The 23,125-nt window shown below is 46.6% G+C and overlaps 1 protein-coding gene and 1 long non-coding RNA gene across 3 annotated transcripts in view; one reads left to right on the plus strand and one right to left on the minus strand.

Annotated features, from left to right (window-relative positions):
• RNFT2 (ring finger protein, transmembrane 2) overlaps nucleotides 1-23,125 on the plus strand; it is a 57,002-nt gene that overhangs the window by 2,683 nt on the left and 31,194 nt on the right. For both annotated transcript variants that reach the window (XM_073223437.1, XM_017660891.3), the window contains 4 exons: nucleotides 4,600-5,078; nucleotides 6,521-6,597; nucleotides 9,605-9,705; nucleotides 12,550-12,703. In XM_073223437.1, the coding sequence (XP_073079538.1) occupies nucleotides 4,600-5,078; nucleotides 6,521-6,597; nucleotides 9,605-9,705; nucleotides 12,550-12,703 (811 nt within the window). The remainder of the gene's footprint in view (nucleotides 1-4,599; nucleotides 5,079-6,520; nucleotides 6,598-9,604; nucleotides 9,706-12,549; nucleotides 12,704-23,125) is intronic.
• The window catches only part of LOC140846568 (uncharacterized), a 34,468-nt gene continuing 19,825 nt past the window's right edge, over nucleotides 8,483-23,125 (minus strand). The window contains exons 3-5 of the long non-coding RNA XR_012125789.1: nucleotides 12,572-12,771; nucleotides 9,410-9,496; nucleotides 8,483-8,785 (exon numbers count right to left, since the gene is read on the minus strand). This is a non-coding gene — a long non-coding RNA (uncharacterized lncRNA). The remainder of the gene's footprint in view (nucleotides 8,786-9,409; nucleotides 9,497-12,571; nucleotides 12,772-23,125) is intronic.

Below are 23,125 nucleotides of genomic sequence, written 5' to 3' on the forward strand. Positions count from 1 at the left end.
TCATGGCAATTCTCAAAGACTGTGTATCAGTGTGTCACTTGACCCATTGTATCAGTGACTGTACCCACATGGTTTTAATTTATAGAAGTGACTATGTGATAACAAGGAGAGGCTAATACCACAGAGAGAAGAGTTTTATTACTTATATTTCCCAAGAGAAGGGGGCACACCACGCCATGGAGGGCCTCATGGGGAAGTACCAGGGTCAGTCAGGAGGCTGAAGGAGCAAGGGAAAGCATAGGCCACAACTTTTACTGTGTTTTCTACACAAAGCAAGGCAGGGCTGGGGAAACAGCTTAAGATTAGCTAGTTTGAATAATGTCGGTGGGCTCCGGGCTGTAGAGGTGGTCTCTAGTTGCCTGGTATCTGGTCTTTGGTGATTTGGGGCAGGGGAAATCCTGGCAGGGTGTATGAGTCCCAGGATGTGTGTAATATATGGGCTCTGGGTTGCAGGGCAGAGTTAAACAACTTTGGCTGTTAGTTTGACCCTGTAATTGGTGGATGCCCAAAAGACAAATACAGAATCTGAGAAAACACAGTTAAAACACTTATTTGCTAGAGTTCATATCAGGTTCAGCCTAAGAGAATACACACCATGGGGACCTATTCTCAGGTTGTGACAGGCTTCCAGCCCCAGACATCAAAGGAGAAGGTAACCAAGTCCTTATTCCCTCACATCCCATTCCTGGTCCCCTGCAACTCTAAGGCTGACTGTAAAAATCACCAAGTATCTACCAGTCCCAGCACTGAGACCTGAGTCTTGCATCTAGCCTGCCAGTTGCACTGGGCTTAAGTCAGATCCCCTTGGCCAAAATCCCAGCTCAGTCACTTTCCACTAATGGTGCCTTTGGCAAGCAACTTCACCCCAGACCTCAGTTTCCCCAGGAATGGCAGATAATAAAACTGAAGGTTGTTTATGAATGAGTGAATGAGTGTGAAGATGCAGAAACCCAGTATCTGTTGTGTAACAAGCGTGCCTATTGTAGCTTTTTCAGCCACCAAGTACAGACTTGCTATATGCTCTCAAGTGAATCATCAGGTCTTTGGGAGCAGAGACCACAGCAGAAACATAATGGCCACCATGTATTATGTGCTAACTGTCACTCTCACATTAGCCTGATGAGGTCAGGATGATTTTTATCACTATTTTTTGCAGAGGAGACAGAGGCTCAGAGATGGAAGTACATTACCTAAAGTCACACAGCCAGGAATTGAACCCCTGATATTTGCCCCCCTACAAATCTGTGCTTTGAGTCACCACATTTTAACTGTGTCCTATCTGAGCAGATCCATTTCTTCTCCTGGGCTGCCTCACATTCTAGCCCTTAAGTGGTTAAGTTAGAAGCACAGCCTTGTCCCCCCAAGGAATATTCTTTCCCATTTAGGCTGAAATCTTGGCTAGATGCGGGGGGAGAGGCCCAGGGAAGGGAGGACAGCTATAAAAAGCCCCTTGGTGGGTTGAGTGTTGCCTGGTTGTACTGGAGGCCCCCTGAGCCTAGTGAACTCAGAGTACTGGTGAGCTCAAGGGGGCTAGAAAAGCTTTCCATGGCCCCATGGGGTGGCGGGGGAGAGAGGGTGGCCCCCATGTGGGCCAGTGTGGGCACCTGCCAGGACTCCTGCTTTCTAGCTCAGCTTCTTGAAGTGCAGAAAAAGCTCAAGGCCCCTGGAGGATCATAGCCATGGTGTCGGTTGTTATTGTCATTATTAGTATTATCTTTATTATTATCCCAAACCCAAGGGAGCAAGACCACATGTATCCTGGGCTTTTGGAGCCAGCAGGGATGGGCCACCGGTGGGAGAGCAGGTAGCCATCTTTAAGTTCCCTCCCTTGTAGGCCTATGATAACTTACCCCCAGGGCAAGTTTGTGAAGCCAGAGAAGCTAACCCTCAGATGTCTCCAAACCAGCATTTCCCCTACTGGGTTTCACTGATGTTCTAGAAAATGTTAATAGGTTTTCCTCAAAAAAGAAAGTAAAAACCAATTCTGTCAAATAAGTTTGGGAAACACTAGATTTAAACAAGATTAATCTTTTCAGTTGTAGACCTTCCCAGAGCCTTTAGTATGCTCATTCATTCATTTTTTTTCAGTATTTATTCCGCATGTTCTCTGTGCCAGGGGCATCGTGCTGGGTAGGAGAGATACAAAGGGAGCTGACAGCCCTGGTCTTTGACCTTTTGGAGCGGGGCCTACTCTGAAATGCTGGGGGGAATCACCTGAAGGGCTCCGATGAAATAGAAATGCTGTGGCCCACCCCCAAAGATTTGGATTCAGCTGGTCAGCCAGTGGGTCTAGGGCACCTGTAGTTTTTTTCAAAGGCTCCCCTGAGGATTATAATGTGCAGCCAGGGTTGAGAGCCTCCGCGAAGCAGTGACATGACAGCTGGGATAATCCCATGCAGGGGGCTTAGGGTACAGTGAGAACAAGAAGCAAGGAGACCATCATTGTCTGGGAGGAGGTAGGGCTCCGCCAAGTAAGAGATTTTAGCTGAAACTGATGGATGAGCGTAGATTATCTAGGTGGGATGGGGTTACCTAGTACCTGGGGTTTGGGAAGACATCCCTGTGAAGGTGACAGCTGCTGCAGAGGCCCTGTCTGGGTGGAGAGAAAGGGGTGCATAAGGGGATTGGAGTTTGGGGCCAGATAATCCAGGGCATCTGGCACATTTGGCTCTCTCAGCCTCAGTTTCTTCATCTGTAAAGCGGGAATGGTATTAGCCCTGATCTATGGGGTTTGTCTGAGACTGCAGGAAGGAGTTTAGAATGGAAAGCCTTTTTGTAGGGTAATGACATAACCAACTATGTTTGTTAAAATGCACCCTAGTCTCCAAATAAAGAATAGATTATACAGGGTCATGGGTGAAAGCAATGCAAAACCTCCCCTGTAGCCTCCCTCCTGCTGCCATTTTGTGCCTGGATGATAGCTAGCATATGTTTATTAAGCACCTACTGTATGCCCTGTGTCATGGGGTCCAGAGGATGGAAAGGACTCAGCCCTGGTTTTCAGTAAGCGCATAATGTGTCTGGAGTATCAGGGGTCTGGGGAGGTGCTTTGGGGACCCTACTGTAGGACGAGAGAGGGGAGGGAGGCTCTTTGCCCCTCCCCTGACACATGCAAATAGAGCAAACCAGCTCCACTTGTATCAGGTAGACCTTGTTTCTACATCATGTTTTCATGAAAGGAGGAGAAGCCCAGAAGAGAGCTGACATCCAGCATATGGGGCATGGTGTTGGTGGAAAAATGCACCCAGGTGGGGGCTCTCCGTTCTCGGAGAGGTCACTCTGGACTCTCTACTCTGCTAGCAACAGCTCTGCAAGAGCCACAGGCTCCTTTACCTGATTCCAACACAAGAGGCCCATGCTTGGAACTTGGATAAGGCAATTGGCCCTTGAGGTCTTCCCATAGGGATTAGAGATACTAGTTCCCATTCACTGAGCACCTCCTGTGTGCAGGGTACAACAACAAGGGTATTCTAAATTTGATCCCATAGAAATTCTATGCATGAATGGTGTTTATACCCACTTTTCAGGTGAGAAAACAGGGTATCAAGGCCCCTAGGAAGGGTGGAACTGGGGTTTGAAAGTGTGCTTCTCCTTTCACAACCTCTTCCCATTAATTGTCTGCTGTCCTCTCCATACCAGCCCTGATCAAGGCTGGACCCTCTCTTTTGAGAACTGGGAGTCATTAAACTTGAAGATTACAGAGTCAGGGCTGCCTGGGTTCCTGAGGTTATTCTGGAATCATGGAACTGTGTTCCTTTTCAGTAAAGTACAGTGGCTAAACAGCAGACTCCAGAGTCAGTCTGCCTGGGTTTGAATTTCTCCTGCCTCCTTCCCTTAGCAACTGTGCATGCAACTCTGGACAAGTTACTATCTCTGTGCCTCACTTTCTTGATCTATAAGATGGGGGTACCATTATTAGTACCTAATTCACAGGGTTGATGAGAGGGTTTGGTGAGTTACTCAACGGAAAACACTTCGAAAAGTGTCTAGCACATGGTAAATTCTCAGTATAGATTTTGATCCTGTCGCTCTTATTATGTGTGCTAGTTTGCTGCGGGGACAACATACCACAGACTGGGCTGCTCAAACAGAAGTGTACTGTCTAGCAGTTCTGGAGGCTGGCAGGGCTGGTTTCTTCCAAAGCCTCTGCTTGGCTTGCAGATAGCTGGCCATCTTCTTCCTGGGTCCTCGTGTGGTCCATCCATGTGTGTGTGTGTGTGTCCATCCACATCTCTCCATCCCTGTGTGTGTGTGTGTGTGTGTCCATCCAGATCCCCATCCCTGTGTGTGTGTGTGTGTCCATCCAGATCCCCATCCCTGTGTGTGTGTGTGTGTGAGTGTGTGTGTGTCCATCCAGATCTCCTCTTATAAGGACGCCAGTCCTACTGTATTAGGAACCAGTCTAACGACCACGTTTTAACTTAGTCGTTGCTGCAAAGACCCTGTCTCCACATAGTTATGTTATTGAGTCCTGGAGGTCAGGGCCTCACCATATGAATTTGAGAGAGAACACAATTCAGCCCTTAACATGACTGATGCTCTTATCTGCCGCCCCCCCCAACTGCCTGATTTAGGACTTTCTCTTCTCTCCCCACCCAGAAACCGCAGCCAGGTGCTCAGCACCGAATCGAGTGTGGATGAAGGCGGCGTCTTCGAGAGTCTCAAGGCAGAAGTGGCCTCCCCGCCAGCGCTCTTCTCCAGCCTGTCTGGCCTCCCTTCCGGTGGCCTGCCTGCCACCCCGTTCCCGTCCAGCCTGGTGCTGGGGGCCGCGGCCGGCGGCGGGGACGTGTTCATCCAGATGCCTGCGTCCCGGGAGGAGAGCGGCGGCCGCGGCGAGGGGGGCACCTTCCACCACCGCCCGCCGCACCACCACTTCCACCATGGCCACCGCGTAGGGGGCTCGCTGCTGCAGCACGTGGGTGGCGACCACCGTGCACACAGCGACGAGGGCAGCGACGAGCAGCCGGGGACGCCCGCCCCCGCCCTGTCCGAGCTGAAGGCCGTGGTCTGCTGGCTGCAGAAAGGCTTGCCCTTCATCCTGATCCTCTTGGCCAAAGTGTGCTTCCAGCATAAGCTTGGTGAGCCCAGGGGGCCAGGGGGCGGGGCTGGGGGTGCAGCCCAGGTCTCCCAGGTGGTGTGGAGTGGGGTGAGGGGGCTCTTTATCCCTAATGCCAGGGGAGGGCCATAGAGGCTATCAAGGTGAAGAGTGCTTAGAGGTAAGGGATATGGAGGCAGACCTGGGTTCAGATCTGATCCATTAGCTATATGATCTTGGTCAAGTCACTGTCCTCCTCTGAGCCTCAGTTTCCTCATCTGCACTGGGGGCTGTGATAGTAACTTCCTGTGCTTGTTGGTTGGTGTGAACGAGTAGAGTGTGGCAACTAAGTTCAGATTGCTTGGGTCTGAACCCCAGCTTTGCCCCTTCCTAGCTGTGTGGTGCTGGATGCCTTATTAACCTCTCTGTGCCTTGTTCCCATCGTCCATAAAATGAAGGTTATAGCAGCAGTTCCTTCAGGAGATTGCAGTGAGGCTAAACGAGTTAAAATGTGTAAAGCCCTTAGGACAGTGCCTGGCAGAGAGTACATGCTATGCAAGTAGGTTATTATTTTTGTTATATATGTCATTAATACATGCAAAATACTTAAATTAGAACCTGGTGCAAAGCAAGTGCTCAAGAAGTAGCATCCTATTGTTACTATTATTAGGAAGTAAGAGAATGACTCATAAAATCGCTTATCCTCATGTCTGCCACACACATAACATTCAGTAAATGGTCTCTGTCCACTGTTATTTTATTATTGTTGTTATGTATTGTTGTTAGGTCGTGAAGTGGCTGTGCCCTGGAGAGTTTTAGACAACTGTTTTAGTGTAGTTTACTGCTTAGGAGTTGTGCTAGGAATTATCTTGTGGCCTCCTGCATCCTATAAGTAAACATCTAGAGGAGATTAGGCCATCCTTTATGTCTTACTGGGGCCCTTTCTGGTGAGTTCCAACTGACTCAGTTCACCCCGCCTGTTCACCCTCATTTCTACTTTTTGAGAGTAGAAATAATAATAGGTAGTATTTATTAACTCTTGAGATTATGCTCATAAGCATTACCCCTCCATGAAGTAAGTACGGTTGTTATTCTGTCCATTTTCCAGACAAGGAAACAGGCTCAGAGAGGTACAGTGACCAGCCCAAGCTCACACAGAAAGGAGGTAGCCGAGTAAGGATTTGAACCCCAGTCCTACCAGACTGCACAGCGCATGCTTGTAATGCAGTTCTGTACAGTACCCCTGCAGTGGTCTCGGTCCTGTCCGTAAGTCAGAGGCCTGTGCTCAGAGTGGCTCTGGGTTCCCACTGGTTTACATGACAGCCCAAATCCCCTGGAATTGGGATTTTCTCTCTCTTCTGTGATTAGCCTGTAAATGCTGAGGGGACCAACGCTGTGACCTTTTCGTGGCTCACAGTCGCTGGTCAGCCCAGGGCCAGGCCAGACGAGTCTAAGTGGATGGTATGGGGCTCCGTCTGTCTGCAGGCATTGCCGTGTGCATTGGGATGGCCAGCACCTTCGCCTATGCCAACTCTGTGCTCCGAGAACAGGTCTCGCTGAAGGTGAGTCACCCAGCGAATCAGTCTCTGTGACTGCCGTAACGAGGACCGCAAATACAATGTTCTACAACAACACAAACTTACTATCTCACATTTCTGTAGATCAGAATTCTAAAGTGAGTCTCTGTAGGCTGAGGTCAAGGTGTAAGCAAAAGTGCAGCTCAACAGGAAGGATCTGGAGGGTTTAGAGGTCTCTTTCCTTGCCTTTTCCAGGTTCTAGAGGTCATCCACGTTCTTTGGCTCATGGCCCCTTCCACCTTCCTGAAGCCAATAACATTGCATCTCTGTGGACATCCTTCCTTGGGCTCTCCTCTTCTGCCTCCCTCTTCTACTTTTAAGGATCCTTGTGGTTGTATTGGACCCTCCTGGGTAATCGAGGCATCTCTTCCCATCTCACGGTTAGCTGATTAGCAATTTAATTCTGCCTGCAACCTTAATTTCCCTTTGCCACATAATCTAGCATATCCAGAGATATAGGGATTAGGACAAGGGCATCTTTGGGGGACCATTCTTCTGCCTGCCACCCCTGGGAAGATCCTAGGATGTACCACCCTTCTCCCAGGTCCTTCCAACAGAAGCATCTCCATGCTGCTGGCCCAGTCCCCTTATCTGCCTGACATTCAACCCACTAACTCATTTCCAGCACCCTCACTGTGAAGGCTACCCCGCTGATGCTGCTGGGTGGCCATAGGGCATCCCACCACCATCCTGAATGCCCTCTGATGCCCACTGAGCACTAATCATGCCCAGCACAGAGCTGAGCCTGTTGCACAGCTCATCTTGCAAATTCATCCCCAGCAACATGGGAGAAAGGCAAAATCATTCTGATCTCATTTTCCCAATGAGGAAACAGCAGCTCAGAGATGCTAAGTTCCTTGTGCCTGAGGTCAGACAGACAGTGCGAGTGGTGGTATTGGGATATGAACCCAAGCATTGAGCCATAGGCTGCACTCTCCCCAGGTTCAAATCCCAGCTCCTCCACCCATCTGCAAGCCCTCGGATAGGTTACCTTGGTGATCAGCCTCAGGCACCACACTGGAAAAGGAATTCTTCCTACCAACTTCATGCACCTGTTCTGAGGATTAAATGAGATAGTGCCCAGAAGGAGTTGGACAGTGCCTGGCATATAGGAAACATTTAATCAAGCTATTTTTCACAAGCCTATGCTTCCTACTGCACATATGCTCTCCTAACACCTGCCATCCTCTCTGACCCTTCTTTGGGGTCATTTGCCTTCTCAAAAGCACCTAAGTACCTAGGTCTCCATGAGCCACAGAAGGCAACTCTGTCTCCATTTGGCCCATGAGCACATAGAGGTCCAGAGTTGGGCACTGAGCCAGAGATTCTTCTTGACCCTTAGTCTCATCTGCATGCCAACACTTTTCTGCTGCTATTAGAACAGCAGGTTGATCAACACCATAGTGGGAAGCTTTGGAGGGGCTGGCTCTCTCTCTCACATGGAATAACATCGAAATGGTGCCTTGACTTGAATTTTAGGGGGCAAGAGAATGTGCCTGTATGTATCCATGGACAGGCTTCTAGGGACCCTTAAACCCTGTGAAGACACAGGTGATATTTTTGCCTGTCTGTGCATTTACTACTAGAGAACTCTCCCCTTTGTCCTTCAGAGTCTGACTTCTTGGAGCATTGCTCATTCCCTATTTCTATTCCACTTCTGATTCATATATATAAGGCATTAAACTGGAATCCATTGTTCATTGGGGGAAGAGGGTTGTGGAGTGGATTATTTACATTGATGAGAGCAGTTGATTGTTTGGAGGTGGTTTCCAGGGTCATTAACCTTGACCACTCTGAGAACAATGGGTGGATGGAGATGCATTTATTTTGTCTGCTCCATGGAAATGTGTATCCTAACAGTGCTTGGGGCGCTTAGCAGTGTCTGGAGACAGTAGAGCATTTACCGAAAGTGCAGGGAAGGTTACACCAAGAAAGTTATGACCTCATCTTATTCCAGCAATGCAGCAGCCCTGGTCCAGGAAAAAGATGAGCTTTGGAGAATCAGCTGCACAGGGATGTGTGTTGTCTCCCAGGACACCCAGACAGGAATGTGCCCTGCTCCACACCTTCTCCAGAAGTGTCCTAGGAGCTCTCTCCAGCTGAGAAGCTGCTGGGAAATAGTAGGCTGAGAAGGTTTTCCAGCTTGTCTTCTTGGGGAAGATGAGAAGCAAGGCTGAAGAAAGAAATGGAGCCAGATTATGAAGGGTTTTGCCATCCATGTGTATAAGTTTGAATTTAATCCTATAAATGTGGTCCCTTGTTGAATGGTCAGTCCAGGGCAGTAGGCCCTGGAGGTCCAGGCTAGAAAAAGTGAGAGCAGAAATTTCCAGCCTATAGGTCTGGATCTACTGTTGGGCTGTAAAGTCTGAATAATAGGTCCTACCACTTAGTCAGCCTCAGTAAGAGCCAATGCCAGGCTGAATGTTTACATTTATAAGTTTTACTTAATCTTTAACAAAACCCCCATTTTCAAATGAAGGCATTGAGGCTTAAAACATGTGCCCTTGAGCAAGAGTTACCTAACTTCTCAATACTCAGTTCCTGATGGTAAATGTGAACTAATATTTTACTACATGCTGGGCACTGTTCCCAGCATTTTATGTACATTAATTCTCACAACTCTGTGAGATACATATACTATATACCCATTTTACATATAAGGAAAGGGAAATGCAAGGAGTTTAAGTAACTTGGACAGCCCCCAGGTGATAGACCAAGGATTCGAACCCAGGCCATTCAGCTCCAGAACCAGTGCTCTCCTGCCTTTCCAGGTGGCAGGTTTCCACATCTCTCTCACCTTCTCTGTGATCAGCCCTTGGGTTCCAGGGAGATAGAAAAGATGCCAGTACCCTTCCTTTCATCTTTAATCATGCTTCCTCCAAACCTTCGAGAAAGAGAAAAGTTGCTACTTGTCAGGGAACATTCTGGAATGTTCTGCTGTGTGCACCTTTGACATTGCAGCATCCCCACAGATCTCTTGCTTTGTCTTCAGGAGAAGAGGTCGGTGCTGGTCATCTTGTGGATCTTGGCCTTTCTGGTGGGAAACACCTTATATGTGCTGTATACATTCAGTTCCCAACAGTTGTACAACAGGTGAGCAGGAGAGACTGACCCCCTCCAATGGGAAAGTGGGAGGGAGGCTTTGTTGGACTTGGGATGCACAACCCCTTTGCCTGAGAACAGTGTACCAGCTCTGTGTCACATTGGAACTTTAAAATTTTACCCTCTTTTTATGCTGAGAGCAGAGCTCTCTAGTAGAAATATGATGCCAGCCACATATGATACTGTACAGTCTCCAGTAGCCACATAGTGGCTGGTGGGGGAGGACTAGCCACTGAGGGCCTCTAGGATGGGGTTGACACTCGAGCTTGCAGAGCGTGTACATCTGTTTTGAAAAGGGGCTTGGAGGACTGAGCGATTTCATCACTTCCTGGGGCAACCCTGTAAAAGCAGTTTGGGGAGTTAGTTCCAAGCCATCAACATGCATCTCACACACTGCATTAGTTGTCTGGCCCAGAACACCAAGGTCCTGCCAGAGGGGATAGGAGATGGAGTTTCCCAGAACCTTGGCTGGATTTCCAGCTCGTGCCATTCTCTGTGCATGATTGCATTCATAGGCTCTGACCTCCATGCCCCCATCAAACCAGGCTGGAGTCAAACTGGCAGCATAGAAAGAGAAAGAAAGTGGCTTAAAAGAAGAGTAACAGGGCTGAGCCCTCCACCGTATCAATATCAGTGGTCTAGGGTGTGTTTGTAAGTGATGCCCACAGCCATTACCTTATTTACCCTCCTGGTGACCCAGCAGGGTATCACTGTCCCCATTTCACAGGTGAGGAAACTGAGGCTAAAGGAAGCCCTCCCTAATGAATTAGTCCTGGCAGGCAGCCCTTAATAAGTTAGCTTGAATCTGCCCAGGATTTGAAGTCTGATGACCAACACCAGGGAGCCTCAGTCCTGCTACTTAACCCACTTTGTGCCCTTCAGCAAATAACAGGACCTCTGGGAGCCTCCCCTAACTTCCTCATCTGTGAAACTGGGACCAAGTTAGTTCTTGCCTTACCCACTGGAATAGGCTAATTATTAAGAAGGCCAAATGTTGTTATATGTGAAAAGTACTGGGTAAGCTATAATCACACCCATAACCCTATCATAATTGATACTCTTTTTCGATGGATTGCCATACCTCCGGGTGGTGGTGCCTAATGAGGAGCAACACTGACAATAAAATGCATCTGTCTGTTACAGTCACATGTACTGTAGAAGCAAGTGAACTTTGTGATCAATTTGTGGAAAAACACTTTCATACCTTTTCTCCCCCAAAAGCCAAAACAGGAAACAATAGTGATCTAAAACTCAGATGGTTGCAGTTAACACCAACTTGGGTCTCTGAGATTAAATAGAAATGGGGAGGCAGCTCTTCATGGTATTGTGATCAGAGAAGCAGAGCATAGAAGTCAGCCCACCAGCATGGGCTGTCCCTGGGGAAGGGCAAGAGCTCAGACACAGAAGGGGGCTCATGGCTGCCAACCTTTCCCCGTATCATGACATGGATGCCACTCAAAATTGGATGCGAGGCATCCCACAGAGACAGACCAGGACGTGGAAGGTTTTGTCATAGATGCCAGAAGAGATTATTGTAATTAATTTTGTCCTACTTGAGATCTTCAAATATTTTTATTAGAAACAAAGATTTTTTTTTAATTAAAGTAAAAAAATTCCTAGGATGCTGTCATAACGGGGTCTCAGTTTGCACTGTTTTCCACCAGCCCAGCAGGGTATGTTGAAAGCACCATGCTGGGTTATGTGACTGTTCCCTGCAGGGGACACTAAGACTCGGTTTCCCCCTTGCTCAGAGCCTCTAATCCAGCGGGAAGGACAGCAAGGGGACCAGCAGTTTGGGGTTTGGGTGCCGGTTCTCACTCTAACTCCACATTCTAACTGAGATGCCACGGGCAGGCGACCCCACTTATTAGCACCCCAGCTTCCCCAGCTAAAAGTGGGATTATCATAGTACTAACTCATAGTGTCCTTGGGAAGACCAAATGAATTAGGACACGTAAAGTGTGTACAGTAGGGCCAGCATGGTTGATAGAGCCAAAATATGTTAGCTACTATTATTATTATTACAAACAACATCGTCATCCTTAAAGGTGATGGAGAACAGTGCTACTCAAAGTAAGGGCCATAGACCACAAACTTTGACAGTTTGAGAACGGCTTGTCTGACTCCAAAGAGGTAATTACAGAAATTGAGCATGGGTCCTGGCAGGCAGCCCTTATGCATGTTATATTCTCTGATCCCATCAATAATGCAAGAGGGAGGGAACGATTCCCATTTTATTAATGAGAATGCTGAGGGTTACAGAGAGAACATTAGCCCAGGGTCCAATAAATAAAGAAGCCTGGATTCAAATTCAAGACTATCTGATGCTAATGCCCATATGCTCACCACACAGCATGACCTTGGGCTACTAACTTCACCTTTATAAGCTTCAGTGCCTCACTTAAAAAATGGGGATTAGCAATGCTCACTGGGCAGGACAATGAGATACAGGGATAAAGATCTTAGCACAACATCTGCCCACCAGTTTCCTTCTTCCCTACTTCTCTCCTCCCACCTTCATAATGTTGGCCAACCTTCCTGCCTGCCTGCCTTTTGCTATTTCTTATAAAGCCTCTTGTGGATCCATAAAACTGGAGAGGACCTTAACTAATGATGTGCCAAGCCATCTTGTAGTTTAACTTTCAGGAGAACTGAAGCTCAGATAGGCGAAGTTATCCACCTGAGGTCACACAGCAAGTTAGTAGCAGATTCAGAAACAGAACAAAGATGTTTGACTCCCAGTTCAGTGCTCTTTCTACAGGTAATTTTTATAAGACCTGTCAAGGGCCAGTGATCCTAAATGAGCATCCTGACTCTCTGAATCCTCCCCACCAGCCTCATATTCCTGAAGCCCAACCTGGAAACACTGGACTTCTTTGACCTGCTGTGGATTGTAGGGATCGCAGACTTTGTATTAAAGTACATCACCATCGCTCTCAAGTGCCTCATTGTGGCCCTGCCGAAGATCATCCTGGCTGTCAAGTCCAAGGTAGGCACTGGCTGCAGCTACCAAGTAGCCCCATTCACACCAGCTGTGCAGGGGATTCAGGATGCCTCCTGGAGGAGAAATAATGGGTATGAGCAGAGCTGATGTCAATGTATCAAATAAGCAGGGCCTGAGCTAGTAGGTCCCATCACTCCTTTCTTATAATTCCCAAGTCTGAGCATGGTTCTTTGTTGTCACCACCTTCCTGTCACATGTCTGCTCTCTAAGTGCATTTCTTAAGTTTCATTGTTCAAATGGCCCTTGATACAATTTTCATCTAAATTTCATCTGAGAAAGAAAAAAAGCATGTTGGCATGTCCTGTTCTTGCTTCTCCCAGGGATGGATGCTGTCAGGTTTTGACTCTTTGTACTTCAGGAGCATGTTCTGTAAAGGGTACCAAGGCTCAGAATGAATGAACTCCGCAGTCAGTTAGTGATGTCTGCCACGGACACAGAAAGGGAAGTGGTGGTGATGATGCTTTGCAGTATACCTCAGGGAAAGGCCTGCAGGCAGGTGTTGGGATGAAGAGGTCTTGGGGGATAACCACTGTAACTCAGAGGACTGAGCTCGGCCAGGAAAAGACATCATCTTTGGGATATAATTGCTGCCATTGCCTCTGCAGGAAGACCCAAAGCAAGGAATCTGGACAGAGACAGAATTGGCCTAAAGAATCACTAAAGCCTCTTGTTTTCTTTTCTATAAAACTTTTCAACTTTGCAAAGCTCTGAATTTGTCCCAGGCATTGGTTGGTAGAAGAGCAGGTTGGAACTGGCCATCCATCCTAACAACTGACCAAACCCACTGGCCAGGTATCTAGGAAAAATATCCTACTGTGTTTCTTCTTTACTCACACACTCAATACTTCTGATATCAGATGTGTAAGTTTTTCACACATCAAGCAATTCTCTGACATTCTGACGCTGCCTACCTAGAGATAGCATCAACTCCCACAGGTTAAGGGCTTAGTCCTATAAGATTACTCTCCCTACTTCACACACACCAGTTGCAAATCCAGGTTGTCATATAAATCAGGGTTCCCATGACCCCCTCCCTGGGTTCAGTCGTTTGCTAGAACAGTTCACAGAACTCAGGGAAACATGTTAACCCATTTATTATATAATAAAGGATATGAAAAAGGATACCAATACAGTCGGAAAGTTACCTAGGGCAAGGCCTGGCTGTGTGCTGAGTACAGGAGCTCCTATTCTGGTGGAGCTGGGGTGTGTCACCCTCCCAGCATGTAGATGTGTTCACCAACCCAGAAGCTCTTAGAACCCCAGACTGTGGGGATTTTAGGGAAGGTTCATCATGTTGGCATGATCAAATATTAACTCCATTTTCAGCCCGACTCCCCTCTCCAGAATAAGGGGGGTGGGCTCAAAATCCCAACCCTCTAATTATGGTTTGGCCTTTCTGGTGGCCAGCCCCCATCCAGGAGCCCACCAAGAGTCAACTCATTAGAACAAAAGACACTCCAGGAAATTACGAGAGATTTAGGAGTTTGGTGTCGGGTGCTCCTATTAGTCAAGAAATCACAAAGGCCTTAGGAGCACTGTGTCAGGAACTGGGATCAAGACTAAACTGTTAGGACAAAAGACCCTGCCAGGAACGGGAGGCAGAGACCAGAATGTCTTATTTCTTACTACTTCCCACCAGGGCATCCGAGTCTGATTTTCTGCCCCCCCACATCTCACCTTCACTCCCCTCCCTAACCATGCAATTTATCTGGTTGAACCAAAATCCTAGGCTGTTTTCTTAGAAGAAGCCACAGCTCTGGTGCCCAGAGGCAGTGCAAGGAATTCTAAAATGGTGTAAAGACAAAAAACTGGAGAAGAAAGGCAGGAGTAGTACTAATAGGTCTAAGCAAGTCCTGAGACTCCTCCCCGCCTGCCCCTCCTAATAACTGTTACCGTCAGCCCCTTGAGCTCATGCCACATACAGAGTTGGCACCAGGGAGGCACCAGGGACTTGACACCTGGAAGCGTCCTGACCTAATGGTTATCTGCATAGACTTCAGGTCTGGATACATCTACATCCAGGTCACAGCTGTGTGACTTCAGGCAGTTGATAAAACCTCTCTGAGTCTTAGTTCCTCACCTCTCCACTGATGACAATGATAATGCCATTCTCTCATCCCAGTGTCATAAGGACTATTGCTGGTGGGAAATAGAAAGTGCTCTGCCCTATGTCCGGCACATAGTAAATGCTCAGTGAATGACCTGCAGTACTTCTTAGTGTTGTTTAGTCTTTTAGCTGACTACCAGCTCTGCACCAACTAGCTGTGTGGCCTTAGGTAGGTTACTTATCTTTCCATGCCTCTGTTCCCTATTCTGTAAAGTGGGTATCTTTGGGTGGATGTTTTTCACTTACTGTACAGAAGCTGAAAGATAGGTAATATATTTTATCCAAAAAACACCCAGCTGCTCTATAACAGCTCTAGAATCTGAATAAGAATCCAAATCTTCCTACTCCCAAAGCCTCAGCCACTTCAGAACACCTGCCAGGCACTGAATGGACCAGATGCCAGGGCTCATGGGCCAATCCTGACCCTGTCCTTCCCAGCCATGGGGCCTTGGGTGAGTCACTTAAGGTCTCTGAATATGTTTCTTCCTATAGAAAATTGAGTATTAACAAAGCCCTGTTCGAGATGCCGTTAAGATAAAAGGACTTAATGTATGTAGATGAAGTGAGGAGCAGTTTGTTTGGTCATTGCCTGGAGAGGCGACAGGTGAGGCTTTGCAGCCCTTCACCCCTGGTCCCACCTTCCTCATTCAACTCACTCCCTGCAGCCTGTCCCTTTACTCTGTTCTCTGCTTCAGCTGGACCCTACTTCCTTTATCTCTTTATACACATTAACTAGTCCCATTCTGACATTGGTAGATGCTCTTATCCCATTTCCCAGAGAAGAAAATTGAGGCACTGAATACCTAACCATAGTTATTCAGAGTGGGCTGTGTGCTACCCTGTGTCCTCTCCTACCCACTGCACTGCTCATCCATCTGTCTCAAACACCCTTCCCCATCTCTTGTTGTTGTGACTCACTCCTGTTCCTCCTGCAAGTCACAGGCTCCCCTACCCCTCAGGCTAGGGATGGTGCCCCAGCTGAGGACTCCCAGAACACTCTATACTCCCTCTATTCTAGCACTCAGCCTCCTGACTGTAATTGCCTGTTTATTTATCTGCCTTCTCTACTTATTGTAACTTCTGTGACAGCAGGAAATGAATGTTATTTGTTGATGGATCACCAGCATCTGATATGTACTCAGAAACACTTATTGTATGTATGTATGTATGTTTGGGTGGGTAGATGGATGGGTGAATAGATATGTACATAGATGGATGACTGGATGGGAAGGTTGGTGGATATGTGGATAGATAGGTAGGCGAGTGAGTGGATGGATGGATGGATGGATGGATGGATGGATGGATGGATGGATGGATGGATGGATGGACAGATGGACGAATGGATGGATGGGTCCACAGTCTAGCTGGCTATGTTAGCTCTCACCAATTCCTCTTACAGCAGCAATAAGAGCTTAAATTCCTTTCCCAGCTCAGCTCAAACATTTTGTGTTCAGTAGCTGTCCAAACACCTCTGTCATGAAGACACATATCCATAAGATAAAACAGTACTCACTTTCCTATGCTAGAAAGGACCAGGTAGGGAGCCTCAAAGAAATCTGCCAGCCAAACTGATAATAATAAATAAAGCCAAAAAATTGCTGAGCAATTGTCAGGAGCCGGGAAGTATGTTAAGTAATGCCATTTGCTCAAGAAATATTTGCCAAATACCATTTATGTTCCAGCCGCTGTTCTAGGCACTGGGTATATATCAGTAAATAAAGTAGACAAAATCCCTGTACTCGTGGAGTTCATAGTCTACTGGAGACATTGTGTCATTTAATCTTAATCCTGGGAGAATAGGTGCACTTGATATCTCTTTTCACAGAGTGGAAACTTCGTTAAATAACATGCTAAGGGTTGCCAACCTCATATAGCTGGGACAGCTAGTGTGGGCCAGGTGTTGCTCTAACTCATTGCCCTCTGACGTCTGTCTTACAAGGCAAGTACACTTATTTGGTATGTTTTTTATTGTGTTAAATTCACATAACATCAACTTAATTAGTAATCATTTTAAAGTATATGGTGGCATTCAGTACATTGAGTGCTATGCAGCCATCACATCGGTCTAGTTCCAGATAGACATTTGCATCACCCCCAAAGGCAACCCCATACCTCACCCCCCAACTTCTGGCACCACTAATCTACTCTGTGTGTATGAATTTACCCCTTCTGACATTGCACATAAATGGAATCATACTTTATGTGGTCTTTCACTCAGAATCATGTTTTCAGGCTTCATCCGTGTTGTAGCCTGTATCAGTGCTTCCTTCCTTTTTATGGCTGAATCATTCCATTATATGGACAGACCACCATTTGTTTATCCATTCATCTGTTGATGGACATTTGGGTTTGATGGAAACTTTTTGGCTATTGTCAGTAGTGCTGGTTTGAACATTGTCTGCATGTATCTGTTTGAGCAGTTTTTCTGACTAAATGCTTAGGAGTTTAATTGCTGGGTCATATGGTAGCTCTATGTTTAACTTTTTGAGGAATTTGCCAAACTCTTTTCCGCAGTGGTTACACCATTTTACATTCCTGACAGGTGCTGTTTTTATCCCTGTTTTTCAGAGGAGAAAATAAACACAAAGAGAGGTTAAGGAAGTAGTCAAAGGCCATACAGCTTGTTAAATGGCTGAGCAGGGACTTGAACTCAGATTGTCTGACTCCCAAAGCCCTGCTCTAAGTTACTAGGCTATACTCCCCTCCCATGTAAGATCCCTGAATTTGTTTGGGAAATTCCTTAGGGCTGATTGAGAAGAGGAGGCCCCAGATACCATAGATACAAAATTTCCCCAAGTTCAAGGCCATAGCTGCTTCACTTCCTTCTCCTTCAGATGGGCACTGCTGGGGACAAGGAGGCGGGGATGGGAGGGCGACAGTTATTAATGCCTCCCTGGCGACTGTCCAGCTCCCTTTTTCTGATTATTATTATTTTATTCGGTGAGATTAATGTGCCAGGTCAGGGCATAATCCAGCCTGTAAAAAGTGATGTGAATAGTCTCCTCAAGATAAATTGCAGGCTTGGAAAAGGTTCACAGCCTTTCCTTGGCTGTCTGAGTACTCTCCCGAATCCTCATCAATCCTTGTCTGGGCCAAAGAAAAGGACGGGTCTTCATTTGCAGCTGGTGGGGGGAGGGGAGATGAACACATCTGTCAGGGACCCTAATGGCTCACAATGCAGATGCTCCTTCCCACACCGCCAGGCCATCCACTGAGAGGGTGGGTTGGTTTGTAATATTATAATCATTATGCTGAAGGGCTTTTGGTATTTAGGTTTGTTTGATGGCCCCACAGTCCCTAGTGTGCAAGGCTGGGTAAGCCACCAATTCCCATGTGCTTCCAGACATCAGAGGGTCTGCTGGGAGTCTTCTCACATGGGCCTCCCAGGAGAGCCATGCCCACTGGGTGGGCAAGATCGGGTGGGGTTAGTGATGGTGACCACTGGTCTGCAGCTTCAGCCCCAGACCATCTCACTGGCCAGGTGTCTGGAGCACTCACTGGTCATTTTAAATCTGGATAACTCATCTAACCCTACATCTTGGCTTTGCCTGATCTGGCCCCTCCCCACTTCTCTGACCTCATCACCTGGGACTCTCTCCCTTGCTCACTCTGGACCAGCCCCTGGTGTCCTTCAGTTTCCCCCAATGCACCCAGCGCCTTCCTTCTCAGGCCCTTTGCCCTTACTTGGCACCATTGCATGTGGTTATTTAAATCAAATTTAATTTAAAATCCAGTTATTTAGTCACACTAGTCATGTTTCAAGAGCTTGATAGCCACTTGCAGTGACTACCACGTCAGGCAGCACAGATAGAGAACACGTCCATCATCATAGAACACTGTGTTGGACAGCGCAGTTCTAGAACATTCTTAAGACAGGGCTTATTCAGCCTCCCAATAGTATGCATAGCAAATAGCTGCCGTTCTGCCCATTCCTTAGATGGAAAAACGTAAAAGCAGACACTTCTCTGAGAACTCTCCGGCAGGGCACTGGTAAATGAAGGCACCACTGTGGGGTAGAAGGAACCCTGGCCTTGAGTCAGCAAAACCATGTTCCAATCCTGGCTCCTTGACTTAATTACCTATGTGACCCTGCACAAGTGACCCGACTCTTTGGAGCCCTCAGCTTCCTCAGGTCTAAAACGGTCACTTTTATCCTCTTCAGATAATCAGAAGGTAGAAGGCATGTTCCTAGCTGCTGGTAGTTAGTAGGATTAGCTGTAGCTGAAACAAGGTTAGGCTTAGCCCATTTGACCAGCTTTCTGTCTTTTCCATAAGAATAGGAAGGAGGAAGCCGTTCCCTTGTCTCAAATCATCTTACCTAGCTTCTGGTTCAGCCAGTACAGCCAAACCCTGGGACAAGAGGTTTCAGCAGGGTGAGATTCCATGAGCTCTTGGTCCCAGTGGTTTGCCTGTCAGTACAGGGAAGGGGAGGGGAGGAGGGACAAGGGCAAGAAAAGTGGTTTTCTCGGATGTGAGAGTCAAGAGGATTCTTGAGGCTTTTTGTGCCATTACAATCCTCTATTTTCTGGGCTCGGAACCCAGCTCTTCTGCTTTCAGAGTGGTTTCCCATTGATTGAGTCTTCCTGCCTCCTGGAGGTCAGGCATTGCCTCCCCCTCCTGTCCTGAGCAGACATCTGCACCAGCCAGGGCAGGGGTGGGTTTCCTGGGCCTGAGCTGTGGTTCTCACTGCCCACCACTTGCGTATGAACTGCTGAGTTTCTCAGAGGACCCAGCGGCACTGCCCAGCTCCCTGTGCCCCGGGGTTAAAGCAGCGGTCCCCAACTAGGGGGACATTTGGCAATTTCTGGAGACGATTCTGGTTATCACAAGGTGGGCGGGGCTGCTATTAGTGTTTAGAGGGAAGAGGCCAGAGATACTGCTAATAAACACTCTATAGTGCATGAGACAGCCCCCCATGACTAAGAATAGTCCAGTCCAAAATATCAGTAGTGCCAAGACTGAGAAACCCTGGCTTAAATGTTTGTTTTATGGCCCTGGGTCAGCTCCCCTGCTGTCTTGGGCTGAATGTGTACCCCCAGAATTCATATGTTGAAGTCCTAACTCCTAGTACTGCAGAATGTGACTGTACTTGGAGAAAGATTCTTTAAAGGAGTAATGAAGTTAAAATGAGGTCATGAGGGTGGGCCCTAATCTTGTATGACCAGTATCTATAAGAAGGGGAAATGAGGACAGACACACACACAGGGACAAGCATGTGAGGACACCGGGAGAAGATGGCCATCTGCAAGCCAAGGAGAGAGGCCTCAGAAGAAACCAGCCCTGTCTACACCTTGATCTCAGACTTGTAGCCTCCAGAATATGAGACAATAAACTTCTGTCGTTTAAGCCGCCAGTCTGTGGCACTTTGTAATGGCAGCCCTAGCAGCCTAATGTACCAACAGACCAGCTTGCCACAGCTGTGCCCTCTTTAGAGAGTATTTTTGCATCCATTCAGTTGTCTTCCAACTTTGTCCATCCCTCTAATTATGGAGGATACTTTGTTTTGTAAATAGCACAGGGTTCAGAAGTCAAAACACTAAAAACAGAATATTTCCCATTCATCTTTATAGATTCATGTAGTCATAGTATACATACATCTCCCACCTTGCTTTTTTTTTTTTTTTTCACTTCACCACCTATGTTGGAGATTGTTCCTGGCAAATACATACAGAAAACACAGCATAATGGTTAAAAGTCAGCTTGCCTGTGTTCACATCCCATTTGAAAAACCCTTTGCCGTTTACCAGCTGTGTGACCCTGCTTGCTAGTCCATCTCTGCTTGCTTTCATTTCCTCATCTATAAAATGAGATAATCCTAGTGCCTACATGCATTATTAGTTTTCAGTTGCTGTCTAGCAAATTACCACCAATTTAGTGCCTTAAAAAACCTCCATGTGTTGGTTCACAGATCTGTAGGTCGGAACCCAGGCAGGCTTGACCGTGTTCACTGTAGAGGGTCTCACAAGGTCAAAATCAAATTGTCGGCCAGGCTGGGCTCCTGTCTAGAGGAGAATCTACTTCCAGGTGCATCCAGGTTGCTGGCACAATTCGGTTCTGTGTGGTAGTAGAACTGTGACCCCCATTTTCTTGCTGGCTGTCAGCCAGGGATCACTCTCAGCTCCCAGAAACCACTCTGCCACTCTTTCTCATGGCCTTTGCCATCTTTAAGCCAGAAATGGCATGCAGAGTCATTCTGTGTCATTTCTCTCTGACTTCCCCTTCTGCATCTAAATGGCTCATGTGATTATTAGACGTACCCAGGTATTCTCCCTTTTGATGAACTCAAAGTCAACTGACTAGTAACCTTACTTATATCTGGAAAATCCCTTTTACTGTGCAGTGTAACATAATTCGTGTGAGATAGCTCACTCTAGTCACAGGCGAGGGGATTCAGGTGGGAAATTTGGAGGGGGATGCACAGTATGCCACCTCAAAGTTTGTAGCAAGGATTCGATTATACATCTCATACTATACAGTATAAAAGTTAGCTTTTCTTTTTTTTTAAATAACAGCTATATTTTCATATTGTGGAAGCTATTTAGATTTATCAAGGATTTTTAAAGAGAGTCCTCCAAGGACACTTTGGACAGTTGTGAATTGCTTAGTCATCACTGACCCATCGATTCTGTGTTTTTTCAGACTCAGCATAGGTATCAGTTACCCCTGGTCCCCTTAATGCAACATTAGTTCCCCTCATTTATTTGTCCACAGCCCCCTCTGTCCCAGCACTTAGAACATTGCTCTGTAATTATCTGTGTTACTGTCTCCTCTACTAACCCATGAATTCTAAGGGGCAGACACAGGTCTGTCTCATTGGCTGATGTAGCCCACCTCTTAAAACCTTACAGTGGCCCTATGAGGTAGATGGCCAGGTGTGTGTTAACCTGTTTTACAGATAAAACTGAGGCTCAGAGAAGCTCAGCTTGTCAAGTGTCACTACACTTGTAAGTGGCAAAACTAAGAGCCAAGCTCAACTCTTGACTGAAGACCTAACAAGAACAGCAGCTAATATTTCTCAAGTTTTCTTCCTGGTTGTTTATGTATCCACTGTGCAGAGTGCTTTGTTTGCATAATTTCATCTGGTCCTATCTACATTATACTGTGACATAGGTACTGTTACTATTCCCATTTTACAGATGAGGAAACTAAGGGTCAATCCCCCTGAGAAAGTCACCCACTAGTAGGCAGTGAAACCAACAAGTGCTCTTTCTGCAGCTGTTGCAAGAGGTTGATCCTTTTCTCATCAACAGATTTCACTGGAACAGAGCAGAAAACCAGCAACAAAGATAACTGTTACTGTACTAGTATCACCTAATTGTTTCTTGTGCTTTCTGCTTTAGAAAAACTTGCCTCCCATCTCTCTCATTGCCAAGAATATTCTAGAGCACATAAGCAAGAAACACAAGCAAGAATTTGCCTTTTCCTGGAGATACTGTGGGGTCATGGAAAGACCACAGACTCTGAAATTAAACTTAAGTTCAAATTCCAGTTCCAACACCTTCTGCCTTTGGGGTCTTGATGAACTCACTGAGCCTCAATTTCCCCGTCTTTAAAATGGGAATATCAGGATTTACCTCATAACATAGATCAAGTGCTGGTTGATTATTGTTGTTCTAAAGAAAATAGCACTAGCAGTTATCCATTCATAGTTTAAAGTGAGCAAGGAAGTCACAATGTGTCCAAAACTAGATGGAATAGAATACCGTTTACTGAACTACGATTCTGGGGACTTAGGAAATGTTCATGCGGATTTTATAAAAAAGTGTTCCATGGTCAGGTAACTTTGGGAAATGCTTAGAACTTTATCCCTCATTTGTACATAGTAAAGGCTCTGAGAAGTTCTGCAGGATAGAAACTCATTTCACCTTGTTTGATATTTCCCTGACTTATTAACTATGGAATCCTTTTATTGAGGAGCACAATATGCTGCAAAATCTAGTTCAAATGTTGGCAAAGTACAACCTGTGAACGCAGTGCTTGTTTAGGTAAACAGTTTTACTGGAACATAGCCATACTCATTCATTTAAGGATTGTCTCTGGTTGCTTTCTTGCTAATTGCAGAGTTGAACAGTGGCAACAAAGTCTATATAACCCACAAAACCTTAAATATTTAGGGTCTGGCCCTTTTAGGAAAAATTTGCTAACCCTGACTAGGAGTTAGAATCTGTTTACATTCCTAATTCCTTCTAGTTTGGCCTTTACAGGAAAGTTATTTCTGAGGGGGAACTCAGTATTCTGCAAGCAGTCACACTTTGGGGAAAAAGAAGACCCAAAGAGGGAAATATGGCCAGGGGGCTCTG

The sequence above is a fragment of the Manis javanica genome, chromosome 15, assembly GCF_040802235.1.
Source record: "Manis javanica isolate MJ-LG chromosome 15, MJ_LKY, whole genome shotgun sequence".
Classification (NCBI taxonomy): Eukaryota; Metazoa; Chordata; class Mammalia; order Pholidota; family Manidae; genus Manis; species Manis javanica.